This window comes from Danio aesculapii, chromosome 16 (assembly GCF_903798145.1).
Source record: "Danio aesculapii chromosome 16, fDanAes4.1, whole genome shotgun sequence".
NCBI lineage: Eukaryota > Metazoa > Chordata > Actinopteri > Cypriniformes > Danionidae > Danio > Danio aesculapii.
This window is the reverse complement of record NC_079450.1, coordinates 46614281-46635404: the sequence shown is the minus strand read 5'-3', so window position 1 is coordinate 46635404 and position 21124 is coordinate 46614281. Positions and strand designations below refer to the sequence as shown.

General features: G+C 33.6%; 1 protein-coding gene across 1 annotated transcript in view; it reads right to left on the bottom strand.

Moving 5' to 3' along the window:
• Positions 1–616: 616 nt before the first annotated feature.
• The window catches only part of slc6a19b (solute carrier family 6 member 19b), a 26381-nt gene continuing 5873 nt past the window's right edge, over positions 617–21124 (bottom strand). The window contains exons 3-12 of the mRNA XM_056475964.1: positions 17766–17903; positions 17330–17511; positions 14729–14839; positions 14223–14335; positions 10543–10671; positions 8918–9074; positions 7038–7242; positions 5210–5369; positions 4817–4979; positions 617–1421 (exon numbers count right to left, since the gene is read on the bottom strand). Of these exons, the coding sequence (XP_056331939.1) occupies positions 1170–1421; positions 4817–4979; positions 5210–5369; positions 7038–7242; positions 8918–9074; positions 10543–10671; positions 14223–14335; positions 14729–14839; positions 17330–17511; positions 17766–17903 (1610 nt within the window). The 3' untranslated portion in view covers positions 617–1169. The remainder of the gene's footprint in view (positions 1422–4816; positions 4980–5209; positions 5370–7037; positions 7243–8917; positions 9075–10542; positions 10672–14222; positions 14336–14728; positions 14840–17329; positions 17512–17765; positions 17904–21124) is intronic.

Genomic DNA, 21124 nt, shown 5'->3' with positions numbered 1-21124 from the left:
ATACCGGCTTCTATGACGTGCTCGTTTTTGTTACCCGTTTGCGTTGAGGTAGGGTAAGATGACTATTTTGTATTATTGTGAATGGGTTGAAACTGTGGTGAATGTGTGCTATCTGTCGTTGAATTTTGTTTGTTTTGGTATGTTGATTTATATTCTGTTTTGATGATTTATCCATGTTTTGTGTATTATGATATTTTGTTAAAGAGTTTATAATTGTTTATTTTGCTGGTACTCTTTTCGAGCTCATATTTGCTTAGCCCTTTGTGCAGTGAAACCAACATCCTGAAGTAATCACATTGAGTGTCTGGTAAAAAGGAATTTATTATTATTATTATTATTATTATTATTATTATTATTATTATTATTATTATTATTATTATTATTATTTTGTGCAGTTATTTGTTTTCTAGTGCCACATTCAGAACATGTGATACACCTTGAATTATATACTGCAATCTCAAATTCTTCAGTGGTGTCTCAGTCAGGAGTCAGATGTTTCCTGGTTCCTATTTAATATTAGCAGAATAAAATGCACAACACAGTCATGATGACTGATTTCAAAATTCATGCCTAATTAAAGACAAATAATTATGCACAAATGGTTAAACGAGGCAAATTATTGGCATAGACAAATATTTATTGAACTTGTCGAGAAACATGGCCAAAATCCTTTATCAGAACATATATTTTGAGGAAGACTGCTTGGGTGAAACATTTAAAAATCCAATTTAATGCCATTATTTGTAACAAAAATAAATACACTTATCAATATATTAAAGCACAAAAACATGTCTGCCACATACCACCATCAAATATGGCACACAATTTTCTTATAATCTTTATTTTTTTATCTCTTATTTTGCGTTATTAAAATGTGTGTAAAATTGCAAATGCTTTAAATTATATGTAACCAATATAAATTAATCTCTCTAATTCAGTAAGCCCTAATTTAGTATCTCAGCTTTATCCATACTGTTGGTAAATTAATTAATTAAATTAAGTAAATTAATTAGTTAATGGAAAATTGAAAACTGGAAGCTGAAACCACTGTAACATTTTACAAGCACAGTTTGAAGGGCAAAAATTATAGCAATATTCTGCAAATTCCAGAAAAGGCTTTTATCTATGTGTGGCCTCTAAAATGATGACGTAGCAGATTCAGTTAAATCTCATGTATACAACTTTTGGTCAAATTTCTCAGTCTTTTGTGACTTCACTTCTTCATCATGCATATGGACTTTGTAAGATATAGAATCTAGTTGTTGGATTGAAGCACTGGGATGTTTTTTGCAGCAATAGTCTCGAATTGCTCTGAAAACAGCAGTTCCCGGTACAGCCAAACTAGGAACCCCAGCCAGCAGAAAGATTATTACGTAGATCCACGTTGGATATGGCTTCTTCTCTAGAGTTGGGAAATTTTCCTGTGAATAAGAACAAAGTCCTTTAATAACTTTGAAGGTTGACGCTTTGCATGCTACAGTCTTTTTATAATGAGTATCAAAATATGGTTGAGGTCCCCATGTTATGCTTGTTTTAGATATGTTTAATACAGCTGTTTGTAAAAAACAAACAAAAAAAGCTAAATTGTAAAGATCAAACTGCACTGAAAAAAATGAATCGTTGGATTTATTATTTTTTTAAGATAAGTGGTTGCAAACATTAGGCTGAAATTAAACAAACAAATTAAGTTGAACATTATTAAATTAGTTTGTTTCAATTCAGCCCATATTAGTTGTTTGCAACCACTTACCTTAAACAATTTAGTAAATCCAATGGAATTTTTTTTTTCAGTGTGTACACCAAATTAAGTTACTTTCTCTAAATTTAAAAAACAAATTCTGAACTTTCTAAAATAAATCACCAGTAATTTAATTCAATAACAAAATATTTCGGCCTGTTAAGTTACTACATACACTTAAAAAATATTTTTTAAACTTGTTTAAACTACTTATTTAAAATGAGCTGAAACAACACAAATCTTGAGATTTTACTGGGACAACTTAATTTTTATTGTTCAATTCACATAAATTTGGTAAAAATGTTAACTTAATCGATTTGATTAAAATGAGCTGAAACAACACGATTCTTGAATTGTTTTGGAGAGACAACTTAATTGTATTATGTTCAATCAACTTAAAATTGTAAAAAAAAAACAAAACAAAAAAAAAAACGTATAAGTTAACTTTATACCCAATACAAATTGATTGTGTGGAATCCAGCATTTCCACTGTTTAGGGATGGTTGATTGTGTGATTGTGTGTCCTATATGAGACAAACGGCTGGTATCAAGTTCCAAAAGTTCTGGTATTGGAGGGCATGCAATTTCTGGACTTTCTGGTAGGGGGCTAGTCAGGAGTGCGTTTCCGAAAACCATCGTTAGCCAACTAAGGTCGAAAGTTCCATAGTTACAAACATAGTTGATTTGGCGTTCCCAAATTTATCGTTCAAACGAACATTCGCTAACTGCACCGCCACTTGTATGCTTGCAACTACACCTCTGGAGCTGTAGTTAGAAACATATTTCCTGGCTGTGTTCTATTCCCAGTTATCCCCATATGGCCTATTCATTTAGAACATTCTGACATTTAATCTTGGAATTATAAAACAAAACAGAAATGCCAAATGACCCAGCGACCTTTTAGCTGTGAGGGGATTGTGCTACCCACTGCACCATCGTTATAAATAATAAAGAATAATTTACATTTCTTAATAAATAGCCTCATTATCTATGTATATGATTTATATATGAGATTCGAATATGTGTTATGTTTTGTAAGTAATTTAAGAATAGAATAGTTTTAGAATAGAATATGTAATGTTCTCAATAATATTTGTAAAGGAATCACAGGCCCTATATGTGCCATTTACATATATTTCAATCAATATGGAAAACGAGTGCATGTTTTTACCAAAGCTAATATTGGATTTCTTTTTTTAATGCGTTTGCATGTAAAACAATATAATTTGCACAAAGAAATGATGGGGTTCTTCTCTAAAGAAGTTGTTACCACCCCGTTTAGAGCATCATTATGGGTGTTTTACGTTATAATTAACGTGGTTCAAACAATGAATCTGCGACAGAGCAACTACAGCATTTGGGAAACACTCGTCACTTCATCATTCATTTCTCAAACAATGCATCGTACTATGATAGTTCAGCCGCGAGTTACGTCATTGTTTGGGGAACGCACCCTAGTTAGAGAGTTGTGTGGCTTGTTGCATATAATTTTACAACTTGATTAAGTCATCATAGAGACCAAGGCAGAATGAATCCTAGCATGGATTCCTTTTTAGTAGGGAGTGAGTAGATCTGCTTCCTTCTATCCACTATAGTTACTGTCAGAGTTCTAAACTGTTGTCTGTGGATGATATGTGACATAACTGGACACGTTTGGAAGTGGTGAGCACTCTGGTAGTGACTTGTAAAACTGAAAAAAAGAGTTGATTATGACACTGAATTGCATTTCATAAGGATTTGTCCAACAACAATGCTTTACCAGACAGAAGAGAAAAGAGGAAGTTTTTTTTGGAACATTCAGTCTGGATTTTTTATGGTTGCATTTTGATGTAGAGATTTACACTTCTACTACACTCAATGCTTTAATGCATTGACAAGCACATTGAAGGGAATGACAGGTGTAGGGGGTTTTGTGGTAGTGTGGTTTGGTCTGGTCTTCTGTCACAATCGTGCAGTGCTGGTTAAGTAATGATAATGTCTTTACTGTTTTTAAGTGGAGTGTATGTTATGAGGGGTGGGGTTATTAATTATTAGCCCATAACTAATGTTTAAACTAATGTTCGAGTCCAGTCGAAAGTAAATGCAACTGAGTTGGATTTGACTCAGGTCTAATTTTATTCAGTTTATTCTAAATTAATAAAAATGTTTTATATATGCCGGATTAGGCTTTTAAGCACTTTATGTTGATCACAAATTTAGCTTTGATTTGTGTAATTTACATGTCAAGAAGATACTGTTTTTTTGTTTTCAACCAAATAGCCTGTTTTTCCACTATATTACAAGCAAATCCATGTTACTTGTTATTCAAAAGCAGGAAACTGACATCACCGCCTCTGTTGGTATCACAGTTCATGCAAGTGTGGCAATGACTGTGTGTTTTCTGACCGATGTTTTCTTTAGTCATCCAATCACAACAGAATTGTCCATCTGACTAATCATAACAAAACTGGCCCCCAGAAAGAAGTAGTTTAGAAAACTGGATCCAAAAAAGAACCAATTGAGAAACTACAGTAAGAGAAAAAAATGTAAGTTACAATGGATTTTATGATAAATAAATATTATTTTTAACCTTGGATGTACTGTATGTAAACATATTGTTAGGGGACCCCCGAAACAAATTACTGTACACTGTAAAACATACCCGTAAATTAGCAGTTTTACATATTTTGTGATACATGTTTTCCCCCTGTTTATTTATGCTTTTGAATTGTGTTGTGGGACCTTGAAAGAGTGACTTTTATTAACATTTTTAATAGTTTACCATGATATATTGGTGTTGTAGTTAACAGTACAAAAACCTCGTAATAAACAGCCAGTAATTTTCTGACTTATTTCTGTATGTATTATTTCTTAGACATATTATTTAAAACTACTAAAATGTCAATAAAAGCCACTTTGTTAAACTGTATAGTTGAATTATCAACATCCAAAGTTGACAAAGCAGAGATCAAAGTCCCACAACACAACTCACAACCGTAAAAAAATAGAAAACACTTGTGAATCACAAAATATGGTTAATAAAACTGTTAATAAAACATCATAGGAGAATTTTAATAATTTAATAAATGTTCAAGTCACCGATTCAGGATCCCAAGCGATGTAGAAGATTTCCTTGGTGACAGTTGTGGAAAAGTAAAAAACGAAGATGGCCAACATGATGAGGGGGCTTATGAATCTCCATGTGGCTTGCCAGAAGATGTTAGGTTTGTGTCCTATCATGAATATCAGGTCTTCATTGAACCTGTTCAAAAACAGGAGATAACATCATATATTGCTGATTCATGTGAGCTTTATCTAAACCATAAACACATAAAATCATTGTTTAGTCACTGTAAAAACATCCATGAGTTGCTGATATGTGAATACGTTCATCTACGTTATCTTCTTTAACCTGTCTAGGTCCTATAACCAGTTCCCAGTTTCTTGAATATGGAGTCTTGTAGGATAAAAATCAGTTGGCCTCCAACTTACCTGTCAATGCCATAAACATACACGACTCCAATCATCTCAGAGAAAGCAATGATGAGGAGTGGAATAGAGCCAGCAAAGCTGTCAAATAGGGCCAGCCAGTAGTTTCCTGAGCCCTGGACAAATATCAGCCCCACCAGACAGCACACCAAGCACGTCACACCTGCCATGAATAATGGAATCAGAAATGTAAAGCATTTCTAAAAAAAAAGAATAAAAAAAATCACAGTTAAGTCCTTCATAAAATGGGTTTCATGGGGTGTCATCATCTCAAAAAGGCTATTCACACTTTAAAGAGTTCAGCTTGGGTAATTATGAACCAGGGACACTCAAACTCTGTTTTGCTTCAACCCCAATTAGAAACACCTGAACCAGCTAGCTCTTGCTAGCTTTTTTTGCTAGCTAGCTCTTGCTGGTTTGTCTCCTCACTATCATCATTAATTTTATTACTTCTACTTTTGTTACCATTCTTAGTATTACTGTTCTGACTTGTCCTCCTTTTATCTCCTCATTATGATTATCATAAGTATTTCTGCCTTGGTCATTATTCAGGTTGCTGCCGTTGTTGTAACAGTGGTAGTAGTGATTGTAGAAGTAGTTGTGGTTGTTGAAGTAATAGTTGTAGTAGTATCAGTAATGGTAGATGTCATTTGGTATAGTAGTATCCGAATTAGTAGATGTTGTAGTAGCAGTAGTTGTCATTGGTGTAGTAGTATCAGAAGTAGCAGATGTTGTCAATGCAGATGTTGTAGTATCGGTAAATGTTGTTGAAGTAGTATCAGTTGTAGTAGATGTTGTAGTAGTATCATTAGTAGTAGTCATTGTAGTAGTATCAGTTGTACTAGACGTGGTAGTAGTTTTTTTCTGTCTATTATATATATATATATATATATATATATATATATATATATATATATATATATTATATATATAATTTTATTTTATTTTTTTTACAAATGAATAATACGCAGGTTAGTATATGCTTTAACCAGCCAGTTTAGTTTCTGTCAGCTTTGCGTTTTTGGCTGTTTGACATCATCTTGTGACTGAATACTGGAGTGTATACTAATACTCCATAAGCTGTCTTCGTTTCTGTCAGCTTTGTGTTTAATTAAATATTTAATTAGCTATTTTGGCTCAGAACAAAGTTTTGTGTCTGTGGTGCGGGATGTGCATAAGGACCAGAATTGAAAACGGCTGTATTAAAAGTTTCCAGGCAGTTGTATTGAAGAAAGTTGGAGCTAAACTCTGCAGGACACTAGCTCTCCAGGATCGAGTTTGGGAACCACTGTTCTAAGCCATAGGTAAAGGGAATCCTGACAAAACTGCTTCACACTGCTCACAATTTATCAATGAATGCTAAGCATGTATATAATAATATTTCAAACTAACCCTAAAGATATGCTGTGACCAGTCCAAGATAGCACTACAAAATAGTTAATCCAATCATCAAACGATTCAATTCAAGAATTCAAGCTCAATTCAAGTTCAATTCAAGAATTAAAGGAATACTACCACTTTAAAAAATAGACAGATTTTACAACTCCCATAAACAGTGGAGTTTTACCATTTTTTAATTCATTCAGCTGTTCGCTGCCTAGAGAGTGCACTTTTAGTTTAGCTTACCATAGATCAGTGAATCAGATAAGACCATTAGCATCTTGCTCAAAAATGACAAGAGAGTTTTAATCATTTTCCTATTTAAAGTGTGATTATTCTGTAGTTACATTGTTTAGTAAGACTGGTGGAAAATGAAAAGTTGCCTTTTTCTAGGTCAATATGGCTTCTCTTATTTCAGCTTAATAGTCAAGGATTGGCATTGGATTAATACCTGAAATAATTTCCTTAGGCCAGCTTTTGGGGAAGATGCCTAGGTCCTGCAGGGGAACCAGAACACCCTCAATGTTGCCAAACATGGAGGACAAGCCAAGGCAGAAGAGCATGATGAAGAACAGGACGGACCAGAGTGGAGACAGTGGCATCTTGGTGATTGCCTCAGTGAACACAATAAAGGCAAGACCCGTTCCTTCTACACCCTGTGAAAGTGTCCAAATTTACTGGTTTATAACATTTGCCTATACAAAGAAAGGAATGATGTATGTTTAGTTATTGAAATATTTATATTATCTAAACTCATATAGGATTGAGAAGATAGATTCTTCAATTAAAATCCCATGTGTTCATTTATAAACTAAGGATTTTATTCCAAACTGTCACACTTTTTTAAAGGTACAATTATCGTGATTAATAAACCTTTAACTATTATTTTTTGCATCAAACTTCTAATTTGCTGCTTATTATAGTTCTAAAGGGGGTTAGAATTAGATATTAGTTAGGATTAGGGATAAAGAATAAGATAATCAGAATATATATGCTTTATAAGTACAAATAAACAGCCAACTTCTAAATAGTTAATAATGAGAATAGTTAATAATGAGAACTGATACACAATGCAAGTTAAATGAGTATAGTTTAAGCTACAAAAACAAGATTTTCTGATGACATAATGTTTTGGTAACTTAAAATCCTAGTGTATTATGCATTAAAATGCACAAGTAGTTATTAGTTAAAAGTAATAACTCATAACTCTAGTAAGAGTTATTAGTTATGAAAGAACTAAACCATTACAAATATAAGTCTATCTTATTATTAGATTTAATTATATGTTATTTAAACCATAATTAATGCATATTAGTGCACTTGTATTATAAAATTGGGTTTCATGCAGTGTTGTGATATCAAAAAGGCTTTTAAAGTGTTAAGCTTGTGTAATTATGAACAGGGGATGCCTGATCTCTGTTTTGCTTAAACACCAATTATACACACATGAACCAGCTAATAACTCTAGTAATAGTTATTTGTTCTGAAAAAAACTAAACCATTCAATAATGCTTCCTGCATTACAAATATAATCTTATTATTACATTTAATTATATGTTAGTTAAGCAATAATTAATACATATTAGTGCACTAGTATTATAAAATTATCCATGTTTTTGTGTTACTGGCCTGGCGTTCACACTACAGCATTTTAGCTGTTTATGCAAACAAATTTCATCTGGACATGATTATTTTTTATTTTTTTCATTTAAAATTTAGTTAAGTCTTAGCATTACTTTTTTACTGGAAAAGACAGCTTTTACTGTAGTATATATAAAGGTACTTCCCTCAGTATCATGATGTACATAATTGGTACACTGTAAAACCCAAAAAGTTAAGGTGACTCTAACCATTTTAGGAAACCGATTGCAACAAACCATTTAAGTTCAAAAACTAATCCAAATGAGTACTGTGAACTTAATCTATTAAAGTAAATGAAGCAATTTCAGCACAGTAAAATACAATAAATGAAGAGAACTCAAACCAACTGAGTACTGTAAAACCCAATAAGTTAAGGCAACTCAAACCATTTAAGGAAACTGATGGCTACAAACCATTTGAGTTAAAGAAAAAACTAATCTATGAGTACTGTGAACTTACTCCATTTAAGTTGAAGTAATGAGGTATTTAATTAACTCTTTACCTTCAACACTGAGTTCAAAACTCTTTTCAAATGAGTAGCACTTTCAGAAAATTTTGAGTTATCTACACGCATTTCATTTGATAAAGTTGACTGTTTTGAAGTGTATTGCTAGTACTTAATAAAAATTTAATATGATTAATGATTTATAAATAAACATCCCTCAGATATCCTTCAGTCCTATACTGTACCTCACTAAGAAAGTTGTTTAGATCACAGGTCTTAAGGCTGAGGCTGCTGATGATGTCAGGGCTTGTAGAATTAAGGCTCTGAAAAACGTCTTGATAGTTGCTTTGATTGATGAATCCCTCTGGCAGGTCAAATGTGTTCAGAAGAGTCAAAATGTTCCTGCAGAACAAAAGAAGGATTATTGCTTTAATGTTTGAACGAATAAATCAAGTTTAATACTTTAAGAATGGTTCATGTGTTACATATCATGGAATGACAACATTTAACAATCTTTGGTAATTTATAAATATAAGTAAACATATACTGGTGTTATGCTTCATATCTGCTTCCTTACAAAAAAGTTCCCAGTTGCTTTAACATGTTAGAACATTAATGCATTAACTAACATTAATTATCACTATTTTGATTCCCCTTTCGGTCCCACTTTATATTAAGTGCTTGCTTTAAAAATGAGTACAATGTACTTATTGTGCTCATATATTGTGTGACACAACACTTATGGCATTATTGAGGTGAGATACATTAAGATTAGGAACAGGTTTGGTGGTATGGGTAGGTTTAAGTGTGGCTTCGGGTGTAAGGGATAGACCAACAGTGTAGTTATACAGTAAATGTCATTACAAAAATGAAATACAGATGTAATTGTATGCAAATAATTTTCAAATATAAGTACAATGTAAAACGTGCATGTACCCAATACTTGTAACCAAACGGTTCATTTAAATCAAGGGTGCCCAAACTTTTTTTGTATAAAAGGACAAAAGCCAAATATCATTGAGAGCTATGGCCCAAAGGTAAATATACAGAGCTATATTACATCAAAGTTGCCATGTGAATATTTCCTAATTTATTTAATAAGATTTAAAAGTAAATAGAAAACATTACTTTAAAACATAACTAATGGTGTATAAAAAGATAACATTTTAATAAAACATAAACAATCACATTTATAACAAAGTGGAGTTCAATGATCAATACACTAGTCAAGCAGAATCTGCCTTTTGCCTAGATTTGTCCTCTATCCATCAGGTTACGGTATGTACATTTAAACTAAATCTGATTAATTTACACCGTTTAATTGAAACATTTAATTTCAGTTAGCTTTTAACAATAAAGCAAACAAACAAAAGATTACATCAGATTTGAAATGACAAAATCATGCCCTCTCTTCTTAGATGGGATGGCGGCCGAAGGTTACTATGATATTAAATAAGGCCACCTTATATAAAGTAGGACCCAAAGTTTTATTTTAATATTGGAGCAAAGCTGAATTTGACATTAGCCGAGATTAATAATGCTTCAGAAGTACTGCATCTTTCATTGCTAGTTAATGTAGTTACCTTCTGAAACTTTATTGCAACCATAACATAAAGTAACCCAACATTTGCAAATGAATCGAAAGTGTTGTTCATAGATTGTTCACATTATCTATTCCATAACTATGGTGACATTTAAAAACTTGGAGCTGAGAGATACCAAATTAATCCTTTGATAAGATGCCCTTTCATGGTAACAACAACTGAGTCACTCAAGTCCTCACACTTATCTGCGCGGAATGTCATGAACCACAATGTTCTCCCGAAACAGAAGGTCAGATGGAAATGTTGTGACACTCGTAAACACTTACCCGTTCATACAGTCATCAAATCTCTCTGTTGCTCTGAAACCAATGATGCTGTAGATGACAGTGGCCGCATAGATGGAAGTGAACGCATTAATGACAGAGATGATTACTGCATCTTGCTCACAGTTATTGCTGTTGGGAAGAGAAAATACATACAGTATTTGACTGAAGGATTTGTACTGCAGGTTTCTGCTGTTCTTGAAAACTGACTGTGAGAATGAATCTCACACAAAAACTCAAAAAATTTATATCACATTGATCTAAAAAACTACTTTCCTTCCACAGGGCATACTAGTTCCCCCCAACCCCCCCCCCCCCCCCCCCCCCCCCCCCCCCCCCCCCCCCCCACCCTCCTTTTCACATTTATTTTGTTTCTCGTCAAAATTTACCAGCCAAAGAAACAAAGTCTTATAAATCTCCTATATTACTACCAAATATTGGATTCACTTTTTTATAATTGTGCTTTCTTTTTATTTTATTTTAAAGCTGGTGATTTGTATGCCTCGCTGATCCGAAGTTACACACCTCAAAGCTTTTTTATTAGACTTTTTTATGCAAACTTATGATAGTCGTTAAGTAGTACTTAAGTAGTTCCAAAATACATTTACAGTCCATTTATGCATTTGGCAGATACACTCACCGGCCACTTTATTAGGTACACCTTACTAGTACCCGCTTTTGCCTTCAGAACGGCCTTAATCCTTCGTAGCATAGATTCAACAAGGTACTGGAAATGTTCCTCAGGGATTTTAGTTTATATTGACAGGATAGTGTCATGTAGTTGAAGCAGATTTGTTGGCTGCACATCAATGTAACAAGTGGTTATTTAAGTTACTGTTGCCTTTCTATCAGCTCGAACCAGTCTGTCCATTCTCCTCCAACCTCTGGTACTAACAAAGCATTAGCGCCCACAGAACTGCCACTCACTGGATATTTTCTCTTTTTTGGATTATTCTCTGTAAACCCTAAAGATGGTTGTGTGTGAAATTCCCAGTAGATTAGCAGTTTCTAAAATACTCAGACCAGCCTATCTGATACCAACAACCATACCACGTTCAAATTCACCTAAATCACCCTTTTTTCTCCATTCTGATGCTCGGTTTCAACTGCAGCAGATCGTCTTGACCCATGTCTACATGCCTAAATGCATTGAGTTGCTGCCATTTGATTGGCTGATTAGAAATTTGCATTAACAAGCAACTGGACAAGTGTACCTAATAAAGTGACCAGTGAGTGTATTTTGTAGGCAGCTGTGTTGTAAGAGTGGGAGAAAAGATCATTCTAAGTAATCGATTGGGTGTGTCTCAGGAATTTTTATTGGGACCTTGCCTATTCAGCTTAAACAGATAATTCACCATCAATCGACAAACATTTGCAAAAAGTAAAGAGCAGACACCTGTTAAAAATATGTACACAAATAGTTTAGCTGTTGCTTTTTCAATGCAAAGATGGCATATGGAAATCATGAAAAAAGTTGTCTAATTTTTTATTATTAATTATAAAGATCTAATTTAATGTAGACCTGTTAAATCTGTTTAGAGAAGAGATTTCATTGTCAAATATAATTCCTTTAGCCAGTTTATTTTATTATTTTATTAAAGATTATCTTAAATGTGATTTTTTTACATCTGCCCATCAGGCAATTTCAGCAAAAACCTTAAAAAAGGCAGGTGACATGGTTGCTCAGTGGTTAGCACTGTCGTCACAGCAAGAAGGTCGCTGGTTGTTCCGGTTGGGTCAGTTGGCATTTCGTATGGATTTTGCATATTCTACCCTTGTTCACATAGGTTGCCTCCAGGTGCTCCAAAGACATGCACTATAAGTGAATTAAATAAACTAAAATGGGCCATAGTGTATGTGTGTGAATGAGTGTGTGGATGTTTCCCAGTACTACTGTAGATTGCAGCTGCAAGGTATATGCTGGATATGTTGGCAGTGAATAAAGAATAAGAGATGAATAAAGGCACTAATCTGAAGGAGAATGAATGAATGAATGAATGAATGAATGAATGAAAAAGGCAGAAAAAGGTGGTTTATAATTACATGGAGTCAATAAATTGCACATTTTTTTAAATAATCCTCAGAGCAAAAAATACTAAATAATTGCCAAGAAAACAACATAGAATCTGCAACAGAATATCAAGTGTGCATCAGAAAAGTAACTGCTTCGCACAATGCTCAAGTGCTGGCACTAAACCTTTGGTTAGTTTGTGCTTAAGTATTTTTTATTGGAGCAGCATATATTGAAATGTCCATATTGCAACAGCACTGGTTTTATTATAATTTTTATTTATTTATACAATATTCATGTTCTATTATATTTCAAAGCAAAGTTAATGCTGTTAAAAGAAATATTCAGTAGAAAAATCAAATTTGAAGAAAATTATCATATAGAATTTACTTATTTTAGTTAATTTATCTTAACTTATGTTTCTCTTAAAGGAATTTTAATTTATATTTATTTATTGATAAAAATATTTTTTTTGGAGGGGGGGGGGGGGGGATAACCAACTTCACCAGGGTTAAACAGTTGAGTTTTACCATTTTTGAACTTTTTGCTTAGCTTAAATCATTGACAATAATAATAATTAATAATAATAATTTTAGCTTAAGTCATCATAGAATTCAAGGAACACTGCTGCCAAACCAAGGCTGCAGCAGGTACAATGTTACAAAGAACCTGATAATAGTCCCCAGGTTAGTTAGGTAACAACACTGCATCGGCTGCAGGCATGGTGTGGCAGCAATGTACTTCATTTGAGAGTAATGAGAGTATAATTCTCAGCCAGATGAACATAGATTATAGCAACTTTTCATTTTCTGTTGGTCTTAGTACACAGTGCAACTACAGATGTCACAGTCACCAGCGATCTAGCCCTTGCAGATCGCTGGAGAACTACAAATCTGCCAGCAAACAAACTACAAGTTCCAGTCATGCACCGCTCAAGGCATCTGTTCCTCATTCAGTAGATTACACACACTTACGGCTGGGAGTTGCTCATGAACTGATTACATGGACTATGTACACAGCACACACGCACACATATTTGCTGAGTCTTGTTTTACAGTTATGTGACATTCTGACGTGTTTTTCTTGCCTTGCTTTACCATGTTTTTGACCCTCGCCTTGCTTGCTTGCTTGCTTGTTTGGTTATGTTGTCTGCTACCTGCCTTTTGACCATCTGTCTGTTTATTGACTACAACACTGGATTGCCCGTATATTCATGCTTGCTCCTGAAGCGTCACGCTTCATATTACAAAAGAAGAGTCATGTGTCAAATACGAAAGTTTTCTAAATGTTTTTCTAATATTAATTCAGCGATATGCTAATGGACTAATCCAATTTAATGTTTTATGCTAAGCTAAGCTAAATGTGCTCCCAGCTGAATGAATTAAAAAATGGTAAAACTCAGCTGTTTAACATATGGGGTTTGTAAAATGCCTATTTCCAAAAAAAAAAAAAAAAAGTTTTAAAAAGCTAAATGTTAAATGAATTCAGCCCATATTCAGTCAAATGAGTTTAATGCACTGTATAGTACTCTATGCAATTGATTAATATAAATATTGGTACCAGGATCAGCTAACTTATTTTGGTTGATGTTAGTATTGGTATTGGGCAAAAAAAATCCTACAAGTCCAGCCCTATAGCAGAAATATTAAAAACATTAGGAAAGTGAACTTACTGCACAGAGTTATAGCTGGAAAAAGAGATGAGACCTCCAAAAGCTAGAGAAAATGAATAAAACACTTGTGCACCAGCATCCAGCCATGTGCTGGGGTTTGCCAACTCGTTTAACTGCACACAAACACAATTTTACATTTTATGTTAACTGTTAAACACTGTCCCAGAAAACAATTTTGTGCTTAATAGATGGCTAGTAGTTATCTAAACGTAGACAGTTTGGCTAAAACAAGGCTAAATTTGAGCTGTCAGTGAAAATCGACATCTAAGAAAGTCGTCAAATAGACAGATTAGACAGACTTTATATTTGTAGTCATTCATTTCTGTTCATTTGATGACTAGTCTAGTTTTGGCCTATTCTAAGACATCTATTTTGACTGACAGCTCAAATTTAGCCTTGTTTTAGCCAAGACGACTATGTTTAGACGTCTATTAGACATCTATTAGACATCTTTTAAAAACAAAAAAATGCTTGATGGGGTGAAACGGTTTAACTTTGAAACTCACATCTGGAGTAAAGAGGAACTTAATGCCGTCAACGGATCCTTTCAGAGTGAGTCCTCTAATCAGGAAGATCGTAAGAACCAAATACGGTAATGTCGATGTTACATATACCGCCTTTGAGGAGAGAAGAGGAAAAACACTGTATTTAATTACATGTGAATATCATATCTAACACAATCTGATGACAAATGCTTTGGGTATGGTACAGCGAGTTCAAACTTTATGTTTTGTGGCTCTTGAATGATAGATAAACTCTTTGGACGTTCTGGAATTCTAAATCCTTTTATTACAACAGTTGAAACAAACCGTCTGCTTGATTGTTCACAAGAGTTGTAAAACTGTAAAGCTGTTCTGTGTTGAGATTTTTTACAAGCATGTGTCCTTACGATACATCGCTGTGGTCTTTATTCTTTATTTCAACATTCATTTATAGCATGGAATGCTCAAAAATAACCTTTTGACAAATGTATTGATTACCATTTTAAAGGGTAAAACGTGAGCACTAGTGGTGATAGATTAGGTTAACGTCATTTTTATTTACAATTGAAGTCAAATTATCACCCCTAATGTGACATTTTAATTCTTTTTAAAATATTTCTCAACTGCTGTTGAATGTAAAGATTTTTTCAACACATTTTAAACAACATTACTTTGCAAGATACTATTATTGAAGCTGGAAGTGACATTTAAAGGCTTAACTGAGTTATTAGGATAACTACACAAGTTTGGTTAATTTGGCAAGTCACTTGACAACAGTGGTTTGTTTTGTAGCCAATCTAATATATGTGTATATTTTTTTAAATGCCCTTGCTCTGTTGAACAGCACTTGGGAAAACAAATAAAAACATTCATAAGAGGGCTAATAATTTTGCCTTCAACTGTATATACACTGTAAAAAAATATCTGTTAATCAACAGGATCTGTATTTCATGATTCACATGATTCATTATGAATTGCATTATGGGACTTTTATCTCTGCTTTGTCGAGTTTTGATGTTGTAAATTTAACTGCGCTTTTAAAAACGTGAGCTGTTATTGACATTTTAGTAGTTTGAAACAATATATTGTATAAGAAATAATTTAGAGAGAAATATGTTTGTAAAATAAAAGAAATGTACATGCAGTTTATTACCAGGTTCTTGTACTGTAATTTACAACACCAACCCAGGCAATATATAATTTCAAACTATGAAAAATGTCGATAAAAGTAATCTTTTCAACATCAAAAGTTGTTGGAGGAAAGATCATTGTCCCATAATGCAATACAAAAGTATAAATAAATGAAGAAAGAAACTAAACTAAACATGAATCCCATTATATGGAAAACTGTTTTCTTTAGCACTTACTAAAAATATAGGATAAAAAAAACTATTTAATATAAAAGACAAATAATCATTATTCAAAAACGTAAACTAACATAATTAACATTAACGAGTTACACTGTTGGTGTATTATTCCGCTCTGGCGACCCCATATTAATAAAGGGACTAAGCCAAAAAGAAAATGAATGAATGAATGAATGAGTTATTCTGTAATTAGACACTGAAAAAATGAGATGTGTATTCAAGTATGATTTATGTAGGTAATGAAGTAGATTCACAAAGGATTTGCCAAACTGCTTGTTAGTCAAACCCCTTAAAATAATTTAATTTAATTTAATTTAATTTAATTTAATTTAATTTAATTTAATTTAATTTAATTTAATTTAATTTAATTTAATTTAATTTAATTTAATTTAAAAATATTTTTTTTTATAGAATTTATTAATTTAATTATTGGATTGTGGTAGTTGGGGCATCCTCTGTGTAAAACATATCCCAGAGTAATTAACGGTTCAATCAACTGTGCTGACCCTGGATAAAGCTGGGAATATGCTGAGGGAACGTGAATAATATAATATTAATTCTGTTGATAATATAATTATTTATTATTATCATCAAATTCATTTTAAACTCAAATTTTAAGAGATATTTCCTCCAAAATTGAAAATTCTGTTATCATTTACTCACCCTTGATTTGTTACAAACCAGTTTAAGTTGTTGTATTAAAAAAACACAAGAATGTTCAGAAAACACTAACTACTGACATCCATAGTATGCTCAAAAAATGTATTTTTTATAATATATTTATTATATTTATATATTTTTTAAAATATATATTTTTTGCTTGTTCAAACTACTTATTTAAAATGAGCTGAAACAACATTCTTGAGATTTCATTGGGACAACTTAATTTTTTATGTTCAATCCACACAAATTTGTTAAAAGTGTCAAGTTAACTTAATCAAATTGTGTTGGGACAACATGAATAAATTGTGTGGAACCTTGCATTTTTACAGTGTAGAAAAAAAATAAGACTGGAAGTCATTTGTGTTTCCAACATTCTTCAGTGTATTTTCCTCTGTGTGTGTGAAACAAGTGCAGGTTGAGTAGATGATGACAGAATTTAATTTTTTTTGGCGAACAGTCCCTTTAACCACAAATGCACGTTAAACTGACTGTTCGTTTTGTATACTGTGAACTGAGACATGCTTAATTTATTAAAAACTGATCCAGATTCTGAAATATTCCTGTTACATCACTGCTTTTATTTGAGCAGCTTTACCTTCCCAGTGGTTTCTATTCCACGGATACAGCAGACATACAGCACTGCCCATGCAGAGATCAGACAGAGGACCATCCAGACCTGCAGACCACCCGTATCATCTATAGCTGCTGAGGTGTTCAGAGTCTCACGATACCAGAAATAATCCACCGGTGAGCTCTTCCCACACTCTGGAATCGGTCCTGACAATCAACAATAACATTGAAGATGAACCAAACCTTGAGTAAACTCAAATTGTCCATAGTGATTTAGAGAATAATAATAATAATAATAAAAATAATAATAATAATAAATAAATAAATAAATAAATAAATAAATAAATAAATAAATAAATAAATAAATAAATAAATATATAAATAAATAAATAAATAAATAAATAAATAAATAAATAAATAACAATAATAAAATCCTCCTATTCAGCGTGATCATGTTATACCTGTCCTGTTTTCATTGATGGGGCATTGGCTCCAAGGCAAAGGATCCTGGAAGGAGTTGAAGAAATACCACATGACCCAGGCTATGATAGTGTTGTAGTACAGGCTGACCAGAAAAGACACACACATAGATGCAATGCCTGTGAAACACAACACATTCTTATCTTTCACAGAGAATGGAATCTGCTGAACAAAGTAATTTTAATGCTGCACTTGGAACAAGTCTCAATGTAAAGATCGAAATTAAAGAACAGCATTCAATGTCCTGAAATTATGCTAGCAGGCTCTGTATTAAAGATGTAATCGAGAACACTTTCAGATCCTCCTAGTTATTGGATGCATCTCAGTCAGCTCCTTATATCTCTTGAGGTTGTCAATCATTATGTCCTGTTCCCAGTTGTAAGGACAATTGATGGTTACATGAGAATAATAGTACAACATTACTACTGGTATTGATGAACAACAACATATAACATATTTATATAATTTGCATCTAACATTGACATTTTGTGACATTTTCATGTTTCGTGCTTCAGACATTCTGTTAAGAGAACATGATGAGATTTGATGCTGCCTGGTTTCATGCAGCGCATCCTGGGACTTTTCAAGGTCTTAATGTTTCAGTGGATTGAGAAGAATTTTGTGATTGAGACAGCCCTTAAAGTACAAATGAAATTAAAACTAACCACATTACCTTTAGTTTAGATTATAGTTTAGATTTTGTTGACTCACCTTGCCAGTTTAGTGGTGAACAATTCATCTCTCCATGTCATTAAGAAAAAAAATTGCTCTTGTAATCTAATTTCTTTTTAAATGCACTTCCTGCTTGTTTCCAGTTAAATTCTCAGATTACATTATTTTGAGGTATTGAGTGTGGTTAAGTCCAACAGTCAGTTTTGACAACAAACAGAAACGGGGAGGAGGTGTCTGTTAGGTTGTAATAATGCTTCTAAAAAACATTTCCTGATCTTTTCCTGAATGACATGTCTACTTTGATGTCTCCATTGTGTTTTCTCATTTAATATACCATTTCTCTAGGAACTGCATCACAATACAAAAAAAAAATGGTCGCAACTTCTGGTCCATGTGGACTTTAAAGCTGATAGGATTCTTTAGGGCAGAGGTCACCAAACTTGTTCCTGGAGAGCCGGTGTCCTGCAGATTTTAGCTCCAACCCTAATCAAACACACCTAAACAAGCTAATCAAGGTCTTACTAGGTATACTTGAAACACCCAGGCAGGTGTGTTGAGGCAAGTTGGAGCTAAACCCTGCAGGGACACCGGCCGTCCAGGACCAAGATTGGTGATCCCTGCTTTAGGGTATTAATGAAAAGGTCTATAAGTTACTTTGGTTAAATTTCTCAGTGGTAAGGTAAGTCAATGCCTTTTTAACCTGTCAAAAACACCTCAGTACGCAGTGAGCTGTTTTGCTCCATGTGAACCAGAAATTGTTGAGACTTTTATTTCAGTATGATTGTGTACCTTCAACTGAGATAAAGTATTAGGGTAGGGGTGGGGCTTTCTTTTGAATTAATCATTCATAAAAAAAAGTAAAAGAGGGTATTATTTTGCAGTTGCTATGGAAGTTGCCTGTAGGTTGATGTCAACGGAGAGACCCCCACTTCAAATGCGAATCAAATGATCATCCTTTCATTTAAGATCACTAAAAGAAATATACATATAAATATTTTTTTTCAGTAGATAATTGTGCACAGATTAACTATTCATTTTGAGAATAACAATGTGAGCTAGCACGTTTTTCCGCAGTTTTTGTTTTCGCGAATCCATGAGAGGCCGCTGTGTACGCTTTTTGAAATCTCAAGTTTCCCTCATGAGTGCCATTCGCGCCTGCTGTTCTTGCGTAAACCCACAAGAGGCCGCTGTCGACTGACTTTTTAACTGACTGAGCGAATGATCGACTGACCCACCCTCCCCCTTCCCTAAACCAAACCAGTTTTATCAATTGACCCGGCCACCCACTTCCCTAAACCCAACCAACACATTTCAAAAGCAATCCAAAAAAAGAAAAGCCCTCGTCTGATTTTTACCACGTTTTCAGATTTTACCACATTCTCACCCTGCTATTAACTTATTTATTTTATTTTTTGGATTCTGTTTTTCTCTTCCCTGCTTTCTGGAACCGCTCTTCACCAGACTCGAACCCTATCGTTGTGGACAACTCATCTCAAGTCTCAAGTCTGCCGACCTACATGGCATGCTAACGGGACAAAGCCGGAAGCCGTCTATACAAAGGTAAGCAGTCAGCTGGTAAGCGCGAAAAGGAACGGCATCACACCGGCCCGTAGCATTCATTTAAAAAAAAATGTAATGCAGCCAGACGTACCTCTGGCTACGTAATTCGCAGTCTCCAGAAACGTCTGTAGGGCTACGTTTTCAGAATGAGCCTGTGTTGACATTTGCATACTAGTATTTCAGCACTTTCCACATTATAATATGCTAAAATATTACATCGCATACAGCAACAGGTACAGCAACATCCTCTAAATCAGGAGTGCCCATACTTTTTTGTATAAAGGGATAAAAGCCAAATATCATTGAAAGCTATGGGCCGAAATATCCCAAGCTATATTACATTAAAGTTGCAAAGGGTAATTACTGTTATAAGAATTTATTTCATAAGACTTAAAAGCAAATAGAAAACATTACTTTAAATCATATCAACTAATGCAGTATAACACAATAACTTATTTAACAAAGGTTACTATTGGCCAACTTTGACCTGTGGGCACTAGTTTGGGCATCCCTGCTCTAAATGCAACTTTGATACAAGATAACAGCTTTGTATTTCCCACGGTTGCAAAAAATAAAAAAATTACAAAAAGTATCTTGCACTCACAAGCTAGTTTTTCCTCACTCCTTCTTGGATATTCCCTTCATATATCAAATTCACATAATAAATCTGTGAAAGGACACCATTGAGCTTCCTATGTTACATCTGAACAAAGAACAGTCTACAGGCCAGGATTGCTTCATTGTTCAAATGTAGAAAATCTAAAGACGCTGTCATTAGCTGCTGTGCTATCTGTTTACAAAAAGAAGCGATGCGTTACATAATTATCTGACAACCCCTATTTAATTGGAAGCTGAACTTTCCAGTTATCACTGACACTGCATTCAAGATAGTGAGTCATTCGAAATTGACAGAAACCAGATGAAGGACACAAAATTGACCCTTTAATCTATAGTATAAAAAACTGGCCATTCCAAATACATGATTTCTAGAATATTTCATTTATGAAATGGTATAAAAATGCCTTGCTCTGTTAAACATCTCTTGGAAATTGTTTAAAAACAAGGAGGGCACAGGAGGGCTCCTTCAAATATATTATTTAATAATAAT